The sequence below is a fragment of the Grampus griseus genome (assembly GCF_964374135.1).
Source record: "Grampus griseus genome assembly, chromosome: 2".
Lineage (NCBI taxonomy): Eukaryota > Metazoa > Chordata > Mammalia > Artiodactyla > Delphinidae > Grampus > Grampus griseus.
This window is the reverse complement of record NC_139018.1, coordinates 84569614-84588533: the sequence shown is the minus strand read 5'-3', so window position 1 is coordinate 84588533 and position 18920 is coordinate 84569614. Positions and strand designations below refer to the sequence as shown.

Genomic DNA, 18920 nt, shown 5'->3' with positions numbered 1-18920 from the left:
CACAAAACAGTATTTACCCTCCTTCAGTGCACAGAGTTTTTTCCTTTTGTTTTTCTTAATGTTAGTTTGGAAGCTACTAAAAAATGATTTCATGACCCTACTACTCACAGTTTGAAAAATACAGCATTCAGTGACTGCATGATATTAGAATAGCAAGGGGACTAGGTAAAGAAAGTCACCATATAGAAAGATTCTGGATCATTCTTTTTAATAGTAAGAAAGGAAAGAAACTGACATTTTGGGACTTAAGGAAGGTCTCACTTTCTGAATATGAACGAGACCACCAGAAGTCACTCTGAGATCAATATGCACATTTCATTGCAGAGTTACGCTGACATGTAGTTAGTGATCAAGGTCCATCTCTGTCTTAGTATATTTTGGCATGTACCTGTTATATCCCTCCTATTCAGAGATAATATAAATAAAGTTAAGTAATTTTGAAAAAACCCAATTCAGACTTGAGCAAAGTAGTTTATTATGAGAACTGTCCCCCAAGAATGGCTTTGTTAGAATATGCCTTTTACCACTATTGTACTGTTTCTCACACTGGTTTCTCCAAACAGTCTTTCTTTCTCTCTTCCTCCCTCCCTTCCTTCCATTTATGGCTGCGTTGGGTCTTCTTGCTGCTCATGGTCTTTCTCTAGTTGCAGTGAGCGGGGGCTACTCTTCATTGCGGTGCATGGGTTTCTCTTTGCGGTGGCTTCTCTTGTTGCGGAGCACGGGCTCTAGGCTTGTGGGCTTCAGTAGTTGTGGCATGCGGGCTCAGTAGTTGTGGCTCGCGAGCTGTAGAACACAGGCTCAGTAGTTGTGGCACACGGGCTTAGCTGCTCCGCAGCATGTGAGATCTTCCTGGACCAGGGCTCAAACCCATGTACCCTGCACTGGCAGGCTTATTCTTTTTTATTTTATTTTATTTTTTTTGCAGTGCGCGGGCCTCTCACTGTTGTGGCCTCTCCCGTTGCGGAGCACAGGCTCCAGACTCGCAGGCTCAGCGGTCATGGCTCACGGGCCCAGCCGCTCTGCAGCATGTGGGATCTTCCTGGACCAGGGCACGAACCCGTGTCCCCTGCATCGGCAGGCGGACTCTCAACCACTGCGCCACCAGGGAAGCCCTGGTAGGCTTATTCTTAACCACTGCGCTACCAGGGAAGTCCCGAACTGAGTTTTTCTCTTATTCAAGAAGTATTTTAGAGAATATTACATTGTCTGTTTTGCAAAGAAGGATAGAGAAGGAAATTTTGAACACCTAATCCTTTACAACAGATTCCCAAAATTCCTTTGTTAAGAGTATAAAAGCTAAAACTTAAGATGCATGGTATTTTAGCATACATACACACATCAGAAACACACATCCAGATTTCATAGTCTGTTGTAATCCTGCCAGTTTACAGTTTTTCACAAAAATATGATTGACAAAAATGAGCCTTTTTTCAAAGGTAACTCTTCAAGTATGGACAGCAGTGGTGAGACTTAAATGTAATAATTATCTGTCTTGCTGATGTTTGGATTTGTCAGTTGGATTTAGATACAGGGTCTTGGATTCTTTTTGTTTGTTGCTTTGTGTGGGATAAATTCATCATGTATGTGCTTTGTGCCTTTTCCTGACATGACTTGTTTGTTGTCATTGAAATCTACAAAAATACTTCTGGCATTATTAATACAATTTACAGATCATCTGGAAGATTCCTTTACTTATACAGGGACGCTACTACTGTGGAATCAGAGAGAAAATTTTTTATTTTCACAGAAAACAAACTTAAAATTGTGCTTACTAGTTTTAGCAAATGTCCTGAAAATATGACTTGAGAGGTATTTGCTATCATTCATATGGTGAATTAGAACCTCAGGAAGACAAAGAAAAGTCTTGAAAGATTAGAAAAGGACTGACATATAAATGTGGGTCCATCTTTAAAAGCTTAAGGAGGTAGGAAGAAAACTTGGAAATGATAACCAGTAACGCTAATCAATTATTAGAGAGTTAAAATTTTTTTCTAATGAAATTAATTAATAACCGTTTGAATTCATGAGTCTAAGAAGCAGCTAAGTTGATTCTGAAAATATGACCATTTGCTTTCCTTTAGTAAACAACAGGCCAAGGAGATTAGAGAGACAGAGAGAAGTAATAGGTATACTATATTAAAAAAATATAAACCTTTTTCTTATTGCCTTGGCTATTCTTCTAGAGATACTAACATACATATAGGAAAGTGCACAAATCATAAGTGTACATACAGCTTGATAACTTCACAAAACACTGTCAGAACTTTACCTCAGAGGCCCCTTTGTGCCCACTTCCATTCATTGTTCCTCCCAGTGTCCTCCCTGTAAGAGTTACTATAGGCAAAATGTTTGGGTGGCTTATAGTTTTTATTATTACAGATAGTGCTGCTGTGAACGTTACTGTACACACCTTTTAATGAAAATTCATATGTATTTTGTGGGGTATGTATATCTAGTAGTCAAATTGCTGGGTCATAGGGTATGCATATGGTCATCTATAATAGGTTATGCCAGACAGTTTTCCAAAGCAGTTGTGCCCATTTTCATTCCCATTAACAGTGTATAAGAGGTTCTAGTTGCTCCATGTCCTTGCCAGAATGTGACATTGTTTTGTCTGTTCATTTTAGTCCTTCTATGTGGTAGTATCTCACTGTGGCTTTAAATTATATTTCCCTTATGAATAATGATTTGAGTACCTTTTCTAATGCTCATTGGCCATTTGGATAACCTCCTTTATGAAGTGCTTATTTGAGACCCTTGCTTATTTTTCTGTTAGTCTGTCTGTATTTTTCATGGTGTTTTGTAGTTCTTTATGTATTGCAGATGTCTTCTACTCTGTAGCTTACTTTATCACTCTAAATATTGTCTTCTGTTGAATCGTTAGCATTTTTTGTGTCCTGTTGAAGAAATCTTTGCCTTTACCAAGGTCATAAAGATAATTCTGTTTTTCTCCAAAGGTTTTTTTGATTTACCATTCGGATCTACAAGAAACTGGGTTTTCAGTCTGTGTTATGGGTTGTCATTTTTTGACTTACAGATATCCATATCCTTTTGACCCAAGTTCATTTGTTGAAAAGACCATCCTTGTTGCACTGCAGCATCATTTTTGTCAAACAGGTGGCTGTATATGTGTGGGTCTGTTTCTAGACCCTGTTCTATTCCATTAGTCCATTTGTCTATCCTTGACCAGTACCACTTTATCTTAATAACTATAGCTTCATAATAAGGCTTGATAACTGGTAGCACCAGTCCTCTAGCTTTGTTTTTCTTCAATATTGCCTTCACTGTTCTTGGCCTTTTGCATTTTCATGTAAATTTTGAATCAGCTTATCTATCTTAGTTTAAACTCTTTTCAGCAATGCCAGTAGCCCCATGTTTTTTGATTATGTCCCCTATTACTAAAACATTCTTTATCCATTTTGCCAATACCTGTGCATTATTTCTTTTAAAATGATACATAAATAATAGCATATTAATATTATTTACATTGTGAAGCCTGCATGTAATTTCTCTGGAGACCACTGATCCAGGCAGTTAAAAGAAGGCTAATTGAGTAAGGAATGTTAATAGAGGGGAGGACACACTATTTACTGGAGAAAGTACTATTTTTTTCCATACACTCTTCACTCTTTCTCTCCTGCTGTTTTCACTTGTTTGATCCCAAGGGCCAATAGGATTGAGTGAATGGGTCCATTAATTTGTATGTATATCAGAAGAGCTTATTGATTGACTGAATCTGCAGTGGTTGACTGTGATCTTGGCTTAAGGGTTGGGGTTTTTCTAATGTTCTTTCATAATAGCCTCCTCCCAGTGTCAGTCTACTCCCACAGAGAAAAAGCACTTGTAATTAATGTTGTTTACAAACGTGTCACGCATCAGTGCCTATTGTGAGCAAGGTGTGTTAACAGTCATGGTCTCTTATTTTCTGGTTTGAAAACTCATTCATGTATATAGTAAAAAGACATGCACAAAGTTAAAAGGACTTTAAAAATAGAAATGATTCAAGATCAGAGATGAAAGAAAACATAATTAACTGCCAAAATAATGATAGATGATTAGTGGTAAAGTTCAGGATAGGAGATCACTTTAGGTTAAAATGGACAAAAAACTCTTTTATAGAAATGGTATTGTTTAAGTTGGATCTTGAGTGGTAGGGACCCTGGGTAGAAGGAAGGATTTTCCAAGTTGAAGATTTGAGCCAAAATACAGAGCAGTAGTGAGAAAAAAGGCCAGAAAGGTAAGTCACCTTTTCTCCCAAGGAATCTTTGAATGCCAGTCTATTGGGGTTTAGATACTAAACCAGGAGTTTCAGCCCTTTTTTGGCTCACCTTCTTCAATAGATGATACTGTTGTAATCCTGGGGGAATAAAGTTTTGGTGGCTACTGTCAAGCCATGGGAAGGAATAATCAGGTAGTTGGTTTTAGGAAGGCTGTTAAATCATTCAAGTCATTACAGCACATCAGTGGGGATCTCTGCCATTGGTACTTGATGACTAATCTCAAGAGTGTGATAACAAGAAAGATTGGATGTGGGAATCCATGTTAAGGAGAGTATTAAACCAAAGTTCCAAGTATCAGGTACAAAGGACCCAACAGAAATAGTTGTAACCAAAAGATGGTGAAGAAAGGGTGAATGGACTCTGATTTGGATATGGATGAGCATTGGCAGTGAAGGAATAACTTCCAAAACCCAGAGTTCAAGAGAGGATTCAGAGGGAGTGCTGAATTCTATATCAAGTTTAAAGTGAACACTTAGGAATGAATTAGGAGCTCTTTGATGTTACGAGTGCAGATATAACAGAGGAGGCCCAGGTGCAGGGATTTACAAGGAGAAGGATTCTGGTTAGGAAATAGGTAATGAAGTGTAACAGTTAAAAAGAATAGGAAGACATTTCAGGAGGGACAGTTGGTTTTAACTAAAAGCTGAGTTTGTAAGAGAGAGGAGACTCAGATTTGAAGACGAAAAAAGAAGAAAAGGCAGCTAAGAGGGAAATCAAACATGCACGAAAGATGATTGATAGGGGATGCAAAAGTGGTTAACTATCCTTTTTGTATGGTAGAAAACCAGTGAATACAGGTAGGAGCTCTATAATTAATAGAAAGATACTTCTCTAATACAAAGAATATTTTACAATGTGCAGAAAGACTGAAACCAAGCTTAACATGAAAAAAAAAGTGCTGTTAAACAGTTCTGTCATTTTTGGACTTCCCTGGTGGTCCAGTGGTTAAGGCTCCACACTTCCAGTGCAGGGGGCACAGGTTCAGTCCCTGGTCAGGGAACTAAGATCCCACGTGCTGCGTGTCAGGGCCAAAAACCCCCCACAATTCTGTTACTTTTTTTCTTTCTTTTTTTTCTTCATTTCTTTTTTCCCCCCCAAGTGTGAGAACAGAATTTAGATGTTTGGACATAGTCCCTCTTGTCTTTGTGGTCGGGTTATTTTAGGCACCTTGCACTTACAAGGTTAAATAAATGTTTACTGAATGACTTAGTAAGTCTTGGTGCATTGTATTAGTGTTGTTTTTCCCTTTGGAACTTTGTGTTTTGTTATCTGAGGGAATGTCCTCCACCCTAAAATTAGAAGTATAGTCTTCCTCTGTATTTAAAATAGAATTTTGTGAAGAGTTCTAACTTTTCCTTGGAGGTTGGGAAATATGGGTGGCATTGCTAATTTGTTTGATCATGCATTGAGTTTATTGCACATTAGTTATTTTTGCCCTGCATTTGAGCTGAGAGCTAGAGGCATTTCTTGGGAGTGAGAAATATACCAGCAGAAAGAAGCTACTTTTTAGACATCTTCAAAAGGGTATCAGTTGTGGATATTAGCCCCTGTAGTAGTTACCTATACCTATATAACAAATTACCCGCAAATCTAGCAGCTTAAAACAATGAACATTTTTAATATCTCATCGTTTATGTTGGTTAATAACTCGGGAGCAGCTTAGGTAGGTGATTCCGACTCAGAAAATCTTATGAAGTTGCAGTCAGGATATCAGCTAGGGTTGCAGTTACCTGAAAGATTGACTGGAGCCGTAGTTTTTGCTTCCAGTTTAGCTCACTTATATGCCTGGTTAAGTTGGTGCTGGCTGTTGTCTGGAGGACTCTGTTCCTCGATGTGTGGACTTTTCCATGGGGCTGCTTCAGTGTCCTCATGGCATGGCAGCTGGCTTCCCCCAGAGTGAGTGATTCAAGAGAGAGAGCAAGGAGGAGCTTCAATGCCTTTTGTATTAGTTACTTCATTACCACGTTTGTTTTGGTATTCCCTGTTCTGAGATTTTGGCTTAGGCAACAGATGGGTTCTGACTGTGACGCTATGAAAGTTCATAAATTGGAAGGGATGCTGGTATCACCTCTCCTTGTTCTCCATGTTACCTGTCTGTTCACAGTTTTATTAGCTACTGCAAATGCAGTATAATATGTGCCGTTCATCTTCAACCGAAATTCATTGCTCAGAAGCCCTAACTCCTTGTGAGCAAATTTTTTTTCATTGCAAGCTCTGTTTTTTTCTGTATCTTGCATTTTCATTTGAGTTGCCAACTTAGTTCTGATTATGTAACTTTGATTATTTGTAAACATAATGGTGAAGAGATGCTGTTTCTCCAAATCCTTGTTTTGCTTTCTTTTGTGATACTGTGAAGTAGAGTAGCCTTGTTTAATACGTAAAGTAAACACAAATTTATGTTTCAGTGTTTTGATGGGAGAACATGAATCCAGCTTCCATGTTCAAGATCAGTCTTAAAAGTAAAGTTGGGGATTATTCTCAAGCAGACAAACCTGAGAGAAGAGACAAGGGGAAATGCTAAAATTGGAAGCGAGTGCCAGGTCTCTTGTACTATTCAAAAATAATTTTGAGTAAAATTCCTTTGGAGCTACCAGATTAACTTTGAATTAATTTTTCCATATTCACCTTTATCCTCTTATTGCAGAAAACCCTTCATCCTGTTCTCTTCTGTGCCTTCATTTGTTTTATGAAAAGTAGCTGTGCCTTCATTTGTTTTATGAAAAGTAGTAGGTATTGTTCCAGCAGCCTGTCTCCTAAATACAGCTTCCTATCATCAGATCAAGGTGAAGGCTTTGTTCTTATTCCTCTGAGGAGATAGTTAATGAATGTTGACTTACCTGCATGTTGTCATCTTGTTCGTGGTAAGCTATCTTAAATCACATACTACCTGAGTTATATCCAGCAGTCTAATCCAATCCTCTCATCTTCCTTGCCACCCATGGACGTGAATGAATGTGAACAGTGAGATCTTCCCCTCACTGAGTGTGCCTATAAAACTCTTCTTCTTACCCTGCAGTGAATATTACTCTGCAGTGAATATTAAATTTGAATTCTGTGTTACAGAGTTCAAGGAAGTACCATTCTCATAATGCTGGCTTTGGGATGGTACAAAAACATCAAGGAACTAGGAACTAGGCTAAGGACATGGATCAGATGACACTTAGGGTACTTTGAACGAAGTTTAGGGCCTTTTAAAGTCTCTTACTTGACGTGAATGCTTTTCTGATTTCTTGTGATGCTTGTAGAACAAAAGCCAGCATGATTCTGTGTTGTCCTCTTAACCTCATTGTTCTCTACCCTGCTTTACTGGTGATGAGTTCAAGAAGGAATAGCATTTAGTTAAAAAATTTTATGAATTCATTCTCACAAATCTCCCTCCCCACTGTAGGCTCTGACCAGAGCTCCTTTCTTGTACAGTTTTACAAGGGTTAGAGTGCAAGTCTCACACATATGAATTTTTTTCTTTTTAATCTTATTTTGCTCAGAAGAATAAAGACAAAAACCAGAATCTGTAGGAAATACACCATTTAGCCATCTTTTGGGGAGGCAGAACAGATTTTATACTGTATCCAGTTAAATACTATGTTAAAAATGATAATTGGCAGAAACAGTACCAGCATTAACTTCATTTCCTGTCCCAGTGAAACTGTTGTCATGGTTATGGTCTGCTTAGGCATTATACATGTTGAAAGCTTTATATACTCTACAACTCTAGTGAGCCAACTAACTTATAGAAATTGAGGGAATTTCAGATTTTGCAATTTAAAATATACAGGACTTTCCAGGTGGTCCAGTGGTTAGGACTCTGCGCTCCCAGTGCAGGGGGCCCAGTTTCGATCCCTGGTCAGGGAACTAGATCCTGCATGCCTCAACTAAAAAGAATCCCGCAGGCCGTAACTAAGACACAGCACAGTCAAAAAAAAAAAAAAAAAGATTTAAAAATATATATACAAAAGAATCTAAGCATAAAGAGTTATTTTGAAAAGAGTGGTGTGTGTTTTAAGTTTTAAACACTATACTCTATTAAATGCTTAGAGAGCTTAGAATGGCTATTGATGAAGAATCCCCCAAACAGGAAGTTTCCAAAAACTCTTCCACTGGAGGTTAATTTGCAACTGCAGTATCTGTATCATCATTTCCTGAGATCATGAGAGCTGCCAGTACCCCTTGTGGAAAGCTCTGGGAAGCCATTGTTTTCAGAGTTTTTCTGTATTTTATTTCCCCCTTTTTGTTTGGTTACTTAGAATATCTGTGAAAATAGAATCCATGCAATCTTAGCAATTGATCTATAAACATTACACCCTTTCATTTTAAGTGAGACCTTTTCTCTATATCTGAGTTTGACGTGTTCTTTAAGAGCAAAAACAGAAAATTAATTTCTAAGTAATGAAGACCTAACGTTAGCATAAGTATTCTTTTTAATTTTAAATAAGGCATGGAAAGCAAAGAACGGCCCCTTGTTAAGTGGACAAGTATGTATCTGAGGGGAAAACATCTGTGTGTTCTCTGTGCTCCACTGTGGCAGGTAGTGTACAGCTGATGGGCCTATCATACTGCCCTGTTATTTTTCACTTGAGACTTGCATGGTGCCAAAAGACTCTACAAAAGCCTTCCTTCACTGCTGTGTGTATATTGCAGTACTGGCAGCAAGACACACAGTTGCCAGTGCCTACAGGGTAGTAAGATACTCAAGAACACGAGGAGGGGACAACAGAAGAGCAAAAACTGTGACCACATTATTACCAAGTCGCATCTCTCATTGTGTGACATTGTTTCTTTTTTTCTAATTTGTTTTAGGCCAAAGTAGACTAAAGAAGTAATGAATCTTCTTTTCTGCACCCTCCCCCCCGCCCCCTGCATCCTACACAGTGGTGCCGAAGGTGTCCTTTGTGTTCTTCTCTATTAAGCATTAAAATTTTCTGTATCTAGCAGTACCTAGCAGTTCATGTCCTTATGTGAAGGGAATGTGGATAGTATGGTACCAAGGACCACCTGTGCTAAGGAAGATTTGATGGAACCAGTGTTAAGAGAAAATGATCTAGAAAAGTATAGATTGAGTGAAGTGTACTGGGGGTAGTCAGGGTTTCTCTAAAGCTAAGGCTTGTGTATGTTGAGCTAGTGAATCACTTTTTAAATCTGGAATCAGCTACAAATCACCTTGATTTAGTGACTGCCAATGAGAAGCCTGTCTTAACCTAACTGATATAAGACAAGTGAACATGTTCTAATTTAGGAATGACCACCCCGGAAATAAAATTATCATTAGACTTTTTCCAGAAAGGTACCACAAGCAAAATATTGTGTTAAAATGACTCCCTATCGTGATTGTTGTATCCCTTATTAATAACTACAGTGTTGGAGAGAAAATAATTGAAGGAAATGGGCATTCTTTCATCTCTTATCTGTTGGATTTTGCCATTTAAGAATACTGAAAATGAGGTTGACTTTAAGAGATCCCTCCCTGAGAGGGATATTGCTTAGATATTGCTCTTTAGGAGTATAAGAAATAGGAATATAAGAAGCTCCTTTTACAAAGATAAAGTGATAACGGATACTGCTCTTTAGAAGTTAGTAAAGAATTCAGAAGTCTTGCTCTTTAGGAGCAAGATATTTAGATATTGCTCTTTAGGAGTATTGTTTAGATATTGCTCTTTAGGAGTATAAGAAATAGGAATATAAGAAGCTCCTTTTACAAAGATAAAGTGATAACGGATACTGCTCTTTAGAAGTTAGTAAAGAATTCAGAAGTCTCTGGGCCAGCCACTGCTGCTATCTCAGCCACCCGGGTGGCAGTGGACACCCCAGCTAGCAGCCCTGAACTACGACAGATACGAGCAGTGGTTGCTAGGCTTGTGTCATCTCTTCACCCTCAGGAGGGGAAAGAAGAGCTATTACTAATAATCAGAAGTGAACTTTTCAGAAAACAAGAAAATTGGATACATTTTTTTTTTTTTTTACTTTCATCTATGTATCAGCAATAGGATTTTTTTAGTAATGATCCTAGCTCGTCAGTATTCAGTATTGGAAGAACAGGGTGACACCTGGTCTATTAATCTTCATAATGATCCTCACACTAGGCATTCAGGTGATAATGGAGATAAACATGTAGAGAGGTGGATAAATCTCAGTGCAGATGCTATCCAACATAAAGATGAGAACACAGATATTGTTGAAAAACGATATCAGAAGATTAATGTTCTTTTCTGGTTAATGATGGGACCTAAACATCTGGAGAAAAATGTCAAACATATCAAAGCTACATGAGTCCAGCATTGTACTGAAGTGTTGTAAAGACTTCCATACAGTGTGATTAGAAATCACTGAAGACGTCCCAACTCTGCGGGAAACATTTAAAGCCTTTCAGTTTTTTCATGCCCATTATTTAGAAGGTGCTGATTGCTTCATGAAAGCAGATTATGATACACCTGTCCTACTAGACAACTTGAGATGGCTTCTTTCAAACTGTGATCCTGAAGAACCCATGTACTTCAGGAGGAAATATATACTAAACAAAGAAGCTTTGAAGAGATTTGGTACTGGACACTTTCGGTATTGGAATTATAAGTGTTATTCTCCTGCAGAGGGTCCTGGTTACTGTTCCTCTTGCAGTTTTTGTATTATCTTCATTCATATGATTATTTAGGTTACCAGCCTGCCTTGAGAAACCAGTAAGACAAATAAATGAAATAATCGAGAATGGAGATCCAAAGATAAAATGTCTAATATTGAACTGAATAAAGAACTGCACCTGCAATATATTGATACAACATTGTAATCCCACTGACAAATTCTTTGTATGTGAACATTCCATACTTGAAAATCTTTCATATGAATGGCTGCAAACTGAAGCTTTAACATGAGCTTTAAGTCTGTTAAAATGAATTGATACAGTAATGTAAGTTTTAAATTTTTTAAATGGTAGTTAGGTTAGAGGAACTAAAGAGATATTGTTTCCTGTTCCTGACCACTTTTATTGATATCTCCAAATAAATAGAACTTCTAACCTTGCTAGAGCTGTACTGCACTGTTGTACACACATGAAATACTAAACAGATCTGCCTAAAAGAAAAATTTAGGAGGAAATATTATTGGTCATCTTTTTTAACTCAAGACAAATGGGTTTGTATCCACAGTTTAACAAATGAACCAAACTTCCCCGACATACACAAAATGTTGTTTTGTCTAATGAAAATTTTGCTGTAACTATTTATAATAAACAGAATCTCTTCCAGAAAAAGGCAGAATTAGAGATGACATTTACCTAAGGTACATTATTAAAAGCACAGTTTGAAATTAGAATGAACCTTGATTATATGTGATATTTTTTCTGTTTTGCTTACATTAAATAATTGTCAGTAGCACTAATTTGCATTTTTGTTTTGTAGTCTCTGGTTTTCAGCAGCCACTGTAAAGCAGTGAGTGGCTACTCAGACCAGGTCATCCATCAGCGGAGATCAGCTACCTCCTCGCTTCGTTGCTGCCTGCTCACTGAGCTGCCATCTTTTTTGTGTGTGGCCAGTCCACGAGTAAGTGCCGCAGGAGGGAAGAGATAAAATAGATGGTGTTTGAAGAAATAAACCAGTTTTCAAGGGATCCATTTCTTAACCAGAACTGTTTTAAGCTATTTGGACCTTGAGAAACATATAAATGCTCGGTATTTAGAAAGGAGATCCGTGGTCCTGGCTTTCCCAAGACAGCACTCCTCACTTTGAATAGTGTTGGTTTGAGAACAGTTGTATGGTAATAGAAGTGACTTCTTTCCCTGATGTTGCTTCCGTGTAGTTCCTCTCATTTAGCCTGGGGCTCTAAACTACCATGGGAGCAAGCCATCTGTTACTAGGTAGGTTATCACCCAATAGCAGGGACAGGAACAGTGGAATATTTGAATAGAAGAGGGAGCCATTTGTCACCTGTGTTGAGGTTTTTGAGGGTTTTTCAGAGGAGGGGGCCCGATTAGGAGGGAGATTTGATCTGGCCTTATTGCCTCAGTACAGTCTCCAAATAACAAAGGGAAACATAACACTCCAGCATCAAGAAACTTCTTAGATGGTATTCTCTAGCTTTCTTCAGCAGCTCTGCCTGGACTGTGGTTCACAAGTGTGTTCCCTCTGAAAAGTGACTATTGGGCCATATCCACCAGTCAGTGGTAGTAGTCTTGTTCGCAGATTGGGAGTAGTTTCTATTGTGGTTTCAACTTTGAACAGCTGTTAGATCCTTCCTGATACCCTGTTTATCAAAACAGGGCACTCTGGTGATTGCCGACAGTGTTGCTGCAAAGGCTCCCCTTGGCACACTGTGGCTGTTTACTTCGCTTACATCTTCCACTCTTCATGTCTTTCTGATCAGAGCCAGACAGAAACTCTCTTACAACCATGAAGCAGTACATGAAGGGGGAGAGGCAGAGTAGAGATGTGGCCAGACTGCAATTAGAGCAAAAACAAGTTTGTCTTTCCAGCTTGTTTCCATTTGCTCTAAGGGCAACTTTCATTTAGCCAGGAGACTCTAAGAGGTTGACTTTTCTTACCCTTCTGTGTTTTTATCTTGTTTTCTTCGCTCATCCTAGCAAGCCTACTGTTTTCACAGTTCCATTCAAAGAAGGTGGAGACTTTTAATTCTTCTTTGTGATGATATTTCTCTACCATTATTTATATCAGCTTACATCCTTAACTTTATTAAGTTATCAAAGGTCAGAATCTGGCAGAGGATCCAAAGAAAGATGATGAATGGAAATGAGATGACAGTAGAGTCCCATTGATTTCCTGCCTGCCTAGATTTCTCTGCTTGTCCTGTGCTACACAAACTTGATTCTGTTACCATTATCAACTTTGTTTGATTTATATTGATTCTCCAGAAAGTATTTGGGTTTTGTAGGTACCCAGTTCTTCCAAAGCATTCTTGGTCTTTGAAGCTTAAGTTGATCTAGGGAAAAGCACTTTTTCCAGAAAACATCTAAAGCCAAGGGCTTGCATAGAAAGCAGCCTTCAGGCTTCATAGTTGCATGGTTGTTTCCTTTTTACTCTCCTAATCTGTTATGTACATGGAGAGGCCGATAAGAGGAAGCCTAGATTTTTGAGAGAGGGATGTCAAGACATTTTTTACTTCTCATATTCCCCGTGTTTTATAGAGCCAGTAAAAAGTGAATTGCCCAGGCTTCCCTGGTGGCACAGTGGTTGAGAGTCCGCCTGCTGATGCAGGGGACACACGTTCGTGCCCTGGTCTGGGAAGATCCCACATGCCGCGGAGCGGCTGAGCCTGTGAGCCATGGCTGCTGGGCCTGCGCGTCCGGAGCCTGTGCTCCGCAGCGGGAGAGGCCACAACAGTGAGAGGCCCACGTACCGCAAAAAAAAAAAAAAAAAGTGAACTGCCCTGGACTGTAACTGCATTTATGGACATAAAAATTCTTCATTTATACCACTCAAAGCTCTATAGCCGGGGCTTCCCTGGTGGCGCAGTGGTTGAGAGTCTGCCTGCCAATGCAGGGGACATGGGTTCGTGCCCCGGTCCGGGAAGATCCCACATGCCGCGGAGCAGCTGGGCCTGTGAACCATGGCCTCTGAGCCTGTGCATCTGGAGCCTGTGCCCCACAATGGGAGAGGCCACAGCAGTGAGAGGCCCACGTACCACAAAAAAAAAATAAAAATAAAAAAAATAAAAGCTCTGTAGCCAACCACTCTGAAGAATAACCCCACTCTTCTGACATACTTACATATACAGACCCCCACTGTACTACTTACGTATTGTTTCTGAGGAGCCTGAAGTCTAAACTATCATGCCTGGTACTGATGTTTCCCTAAAAAAACAATAGTAACTTGAAGAAGACTGTTAACCTAAAGGTGTGGTGGCAGGCAGGAAGCAGGAGGAAGCTTTTCTCATCTGGCTGAGGGGCTCCTCCCCAGCACCCTTTCCTGTTCAGCCCATCTCCCCACATTTGTAGAGTTTCTTCACGTAGCATGTGCTAAATCTGAAATGGGAGTAATCACCCCATAGTTAGGAGGACAGGAAGAAGAGTTTTAAACATGTCTGAATGTTTTATACACACACAAGATCTGTAGATCAGGCCGGGGGTGTGAATAAGGCAACATTTTATGAGGTATTTTAATGATCTTATATTGATTTCTAACCCATCTGCAGTGGAGAGAAACTGATTTCCTTTGACGCCTCAACCCTGGCATTGAGTTAACACAAATTAATTTCCATGGCACGTACTGTGAAAACTTTAGGGTCAATTCAGGAAGAACTGTGTCACTAAGGAAGGAATTATCATTAGCTTAAGAAATCATTCTGCAGGGTTAATAAACTAAGACCCTGGAAATTCATCACACAAAGAAACTGAAGCGCTTGGAGCGGTCACGCTTCCTAGAGCTAGAGCAGGAATATACGTGTCCTCAGGAAGGACGCGCTGAATGCTTGAGGAGGCAGCCCCTGAAGATACTATAGTTTAGGAAGTTAATGAAGCAAGAAACAGGGGTTTGCTCATGTGGGACTAAAGGGTGTATGCATTTCCATTTGTGGGGAGGCAAGAATGGGTATGTCATGCTTCATCTGCTTCTGAGCAATCAGGAAGGCCACTTGGGGTTAGCAGAATGGGTGGAGGCTGTTTAGGATAGAGCTGACTTAGAAAGCACAATTTAAGTAGAAATGGACTTGTTTGCCTCCTTTTGGACCTCATGAGTTCACTGCTTACGTACTTACAACATGACACTGTATGATTCTGTATATATCTTGATCCAGGGCTCCTGCCAAATAAGCTTATCAAAACATTAAAAAATATTTCACTGGGCTTCCCTGGTGGCGCAGTGGTCGAGAGTCCGCCTGCCGACGCAGGGGACACGGGTTCATGCCCTGGTCCGGGAAGATCCCACATGCCGCAGAGCGGCTGGGCCCGTGAGCCATGGCTGCTGAGCCTGCGCGCCCGGAGCCTGTGCTCCACAACAGGAGAGGCCACAACAGTGAGAGGCCCGTGTACCGGAAAAAAATAATAATAATAATAATTTTTAAAAATATATATATATATATATATTTTTTTAATTTTTACTAAGAGTTGTGCCTTGCAAACCTCCTAGTTTGTAATCCTGGACTTTGAAGGCTATCAGTAAAATGAAATTGGAAAATAGGTGAAAGTTTATAACTGGAAAAAGTTGTGGGTTTTTTTTGTTTTTTTTTTTTGATTAAAGCAATTTTTATTTTTTCTCAGCTTTTTTGAGAAGTTGTTTTGTTTTTAAACTATTAGAGTGTCTAGAAATGACACTCTTTCCTGTGTCACTGTTCTCCCCCTATTCCTTCATGATTTGCTAGCTTTTGATTTTTCATCTCGAGAATATGGGCCCAAAGTTTTTATATATAATTCCAGTATATGTTCTGCTTTTCTTCAAAAAAAGAAAAATCAGAGTAAGAGGTGGGGGGGGAGGGAGGGAAGGATTGAGAGTTTGGGATTAGCAGATGCAAACTATTTTATATACAGGATGGATAAACAACAAGGTCCTACTGTATAGCATAGGGAACTATATTCAATATCCTGTGATAAACGGTAATGAAAAAGAATATATATATGTATAACTGAGTTACTTTGCTATGCAGCAGAAATTAACACGACAATAGTAGATCAACTATACTCCAATAAGATTTTTAAAAAAAAGCAGTTATCTTTGAGTGTAAAATTCGTCCATATGAGTCTCTAATTAGAAAAGATTAAGTATGCTTACTCATCCAAGAGTGCTTGCTGTTTGAGCTATATAGAACTGGTCATGCTTCTGTGGTTCAGACCACTGCTTCTCAAACCATTTTTGTGGAAGTATAGCCACTATTGATTGTCACGTTCTGAAACTCATATCCTAGGTGGCAGATGTCTGCTCTGGTTTAGTATCTGCTGGTCTACTGCCAGGACAAGCCATGGCAGGAGAGACCTAATTTTTTTTTTTTTTTTTTTTGGCATATGGAAATTTATTGCTATCCTGCTTTTAACATCAAAACTTACGATCTTGGTCTTTTCTTCTTCCCTTTGTATAAGGCCAAAAGGGAGACATTGGCTACTTTGACGACCTTAAGAGCAGACTCCAGGAATGTCACCAAGAGCATGACCTTTGCAACCAGATCCAGCAACCAGAACTTCATCATTTTCCTAAATGATGAATAAAATTCAAACAACCATCATTGGGTACAAAGGCTCTGATTTTTTTGCCATTCTTGATGAGCTGAACCCTGACACACTTCCTGATGGCAGAATTTGGCTGTTTGGCTTCAACCCCTACTTTTTCAAGCACAATTCCCTTGGCATGAGAAGCACCTCCAAAAGGGTTGGCCTTCAGGGCTGTGCCAAATGGGCTTTCTTGTACTGTTTATAATGCCACTTCTAGTCTCGTCGGTGGCTATGGAGCTTCCTGGTAGTGCAAAGACTGCAACACTTGCCCGTCCTGCCAGCGCCACGGGCCTGAGTGAAAGACACAACTTATTTATTTATTTATTTATTTATTTTTGCGGTACGTGGGCCTCTCACTGTTGTGGTGTCTCCCGTTGCAGAGCACAGGCTCCGGATGCGCAGGCCCAGTGGCCATGGCTCACGGGCCCAGCCGCTCCGCGGCATGTGAGATCTTCCCAGACCAGGGCACGAACCCGTGTCCCCCGCATCGGCAGGCGGACTCTCAATCACTGTGCCACCAGGGAAGCCCTATTTTTATTTTTATTTATTTAATTTATCCTGGTTGCACCAGGTCTTACTTGGGGCATGTGTGCTCCTTAGTTGTAGCATGCATGTGGGATCTAGTTCCCTGACCAGGGATCGAGCCCGAGTCCCCTGCATTGGAGGGCGATTCTTAACCACTGCACCACCAGAGAAGTCGTGACCCAATTTTTAATCACCTACTTTGTGTTTCGGTCTTTATTTGCCTGTGCTCAACTTTCGGTGGGAAAGATGAATAACTTGGAAGCAAGAGAACAAACTCCTTTTGGAGTGGGTAAATGTGGTATGAGACTACCAAAACCTATTCCTAGTACTAAGTAAGCTGATTTAATGCGTGAGCTTTTCTGGGTTTTGGAGCACCAGGGGCCCAGCTTGCTGTGACCCACTGTAGTTTTGCATGTGGACCATAGATGGCACTGCTCCCTAGCAAAATGAATTTAGCTTCATCTGTAAGCCAGAGTAGTGTAGTCTTTGGTTATTGGTAAATGATGCTCTTTCTCCAGTTTTGGTATCCTCCAGTTTCTAGCAGAGGTACCTGCAGCCCCACAGTCAGCTAGCTGATTGTTTATGTACCCCAAGGCAGTATTTCTCAAGGCTTGGCCAGAGATGCTGGGGTGCATGTTAAAAACCTAGAACTAGGGCTTCCCTAGTGGCGCAGTGGTTGAGAGTCCGCCTACCGATGCAGGGGACACGGATTCCTGCCCCGGTCCGGGAAGATCCCACATGCCATGGAGCGGCTGGGCCCGTGAGCCATGGCCGCTGAGCCTGCATGTCCGGAGCCTGTGCTCCGCAATGGGAGAGGCCACAACAGTGAGAGGCCTGCGTACCGAGAAAAAAAAAAAGGTTGCATTCGCGGGCTTCCCTGGTGGCGCGGTGGTTGAGAGTCCAACTGCTGATACAGGGGACACGGGTTTGTGCCATGAGGACCCACATGCCGCGGAGCGGCTAGGCCCGTGAACCGTGGCTGCTGAGCCTGCGCCTCCGGAGCCTGTGCTCCGCAACGGGAGAGGCCACGGCAGTGGGAGGCCCGCGTACCGCAAAACAAACAAACAAACAAAACCCTAGAAGTAGTGATTCCTACCTTAGGCCTGGATCAAAATCTGCACATTAGATAGGCTCCTAAGAAGGTTCTTATGCCCACCAAAACTTGACAAACCATTGCCCTAAATATTGATGGGCATGAAAATAGAAAAGTTAGTAGCAAGTAGATTTTCCTAAATGTTTAACTTCCAATAAATAATAGAAAGAATAGAACTACCTAACTACGTACAGCCAGTACTTTATGTTCTGATCTTTCCCATACCTCTGCCCTTGCTCCTTATATCCACATTCTTCCTATCTCTTGGTCTAGCTCCATGGTTCTTCTGAGCAATTCGCTGCTAATAATGGGACCTTAGCATTTTTATCAACCTGGGCTTACAGGTAATCACAACCTCCAAATTTTAACAAAAGGTAACCTCAGACTCCTTATCAGATGATTTCACAGACATCTGAATGCATAGCTGCTTATTATAGTGGGAATAGACCCAGGTCATTAAAGAAGGATAAAACCTGTGTTTCTAAGTTGGCAGGAGCCTTCTGTTCCTTTGGGGGGCAGCATTTGAATGTGAGATAAGAATTTGTGCAAAGCCTCTGCCCTAGCCAGGAAATGAATTCACTACTCTCTGGCAGTTGCTTTCTCTAATCCCTACCCCATAACGCTCCCCGGCAGCTTATGGCCTGAAAGAAAGATTCTCTTATCTTCCATTACGTTTGTCAGTCAGTAACCTGGTCAGGGAAGAGGAAAAAGAAATGTTGACAAACTTGGGAGCTTTGCCACAGAAGCCTTAAAGATAGCTTCAGATGCACCAGGAGGATGCTCTTTAGTTCTTTAATGATGACTATCTCCAGCTCCCTTTATGGCCTCACCATCCTGTGTATGGCTAATAGAACTTTGCCAAAAGCACTGTCTGGCAATGAAGGGA

At 40.4% G+C, this 18920-nt stretch overlaps 1 protein-coding gene and 1 pseudogene across 3 annotated transcripts in view; one reads left to right on the top strand and one right to left on the bottom strand.

Annotated features, from left to right (window-relative positions):
- INO80 (INO80 complex ATPase subunit) overlaps positions 1–18920 on the top strand; it is a gene marked incomplete at its 5' end in the record, with an annotated part of 102910 nt that overhangs the window by 42719 nt on the left and 41271 nt on the right. For both annotated transcript variants that reach the window (XM_082648866.1, XM_082648865.1), the window contains one exon: positions 11666–11806. In XM_082648866.1, coding sequence (XP_082504992.1) covers positions 11666–11806 — 141 coding nt within the window. The remainder of the gene's footprint in view (positions 1–11665; positions 11807–18920) is intronic.
- Positions 16251–18652, bottom strand: LOC309818492 (small ribosomal subunit protein uS12-like; annotated as a pseudogene). The gene is made up of 2 exons: positions 18648–18652; positions 16251–16690 (listed from the first exon to the last, which is right to left on the bottom strand). The product of its transcript is annotated as a small ribosomal subunit protein uS12-like (transcript).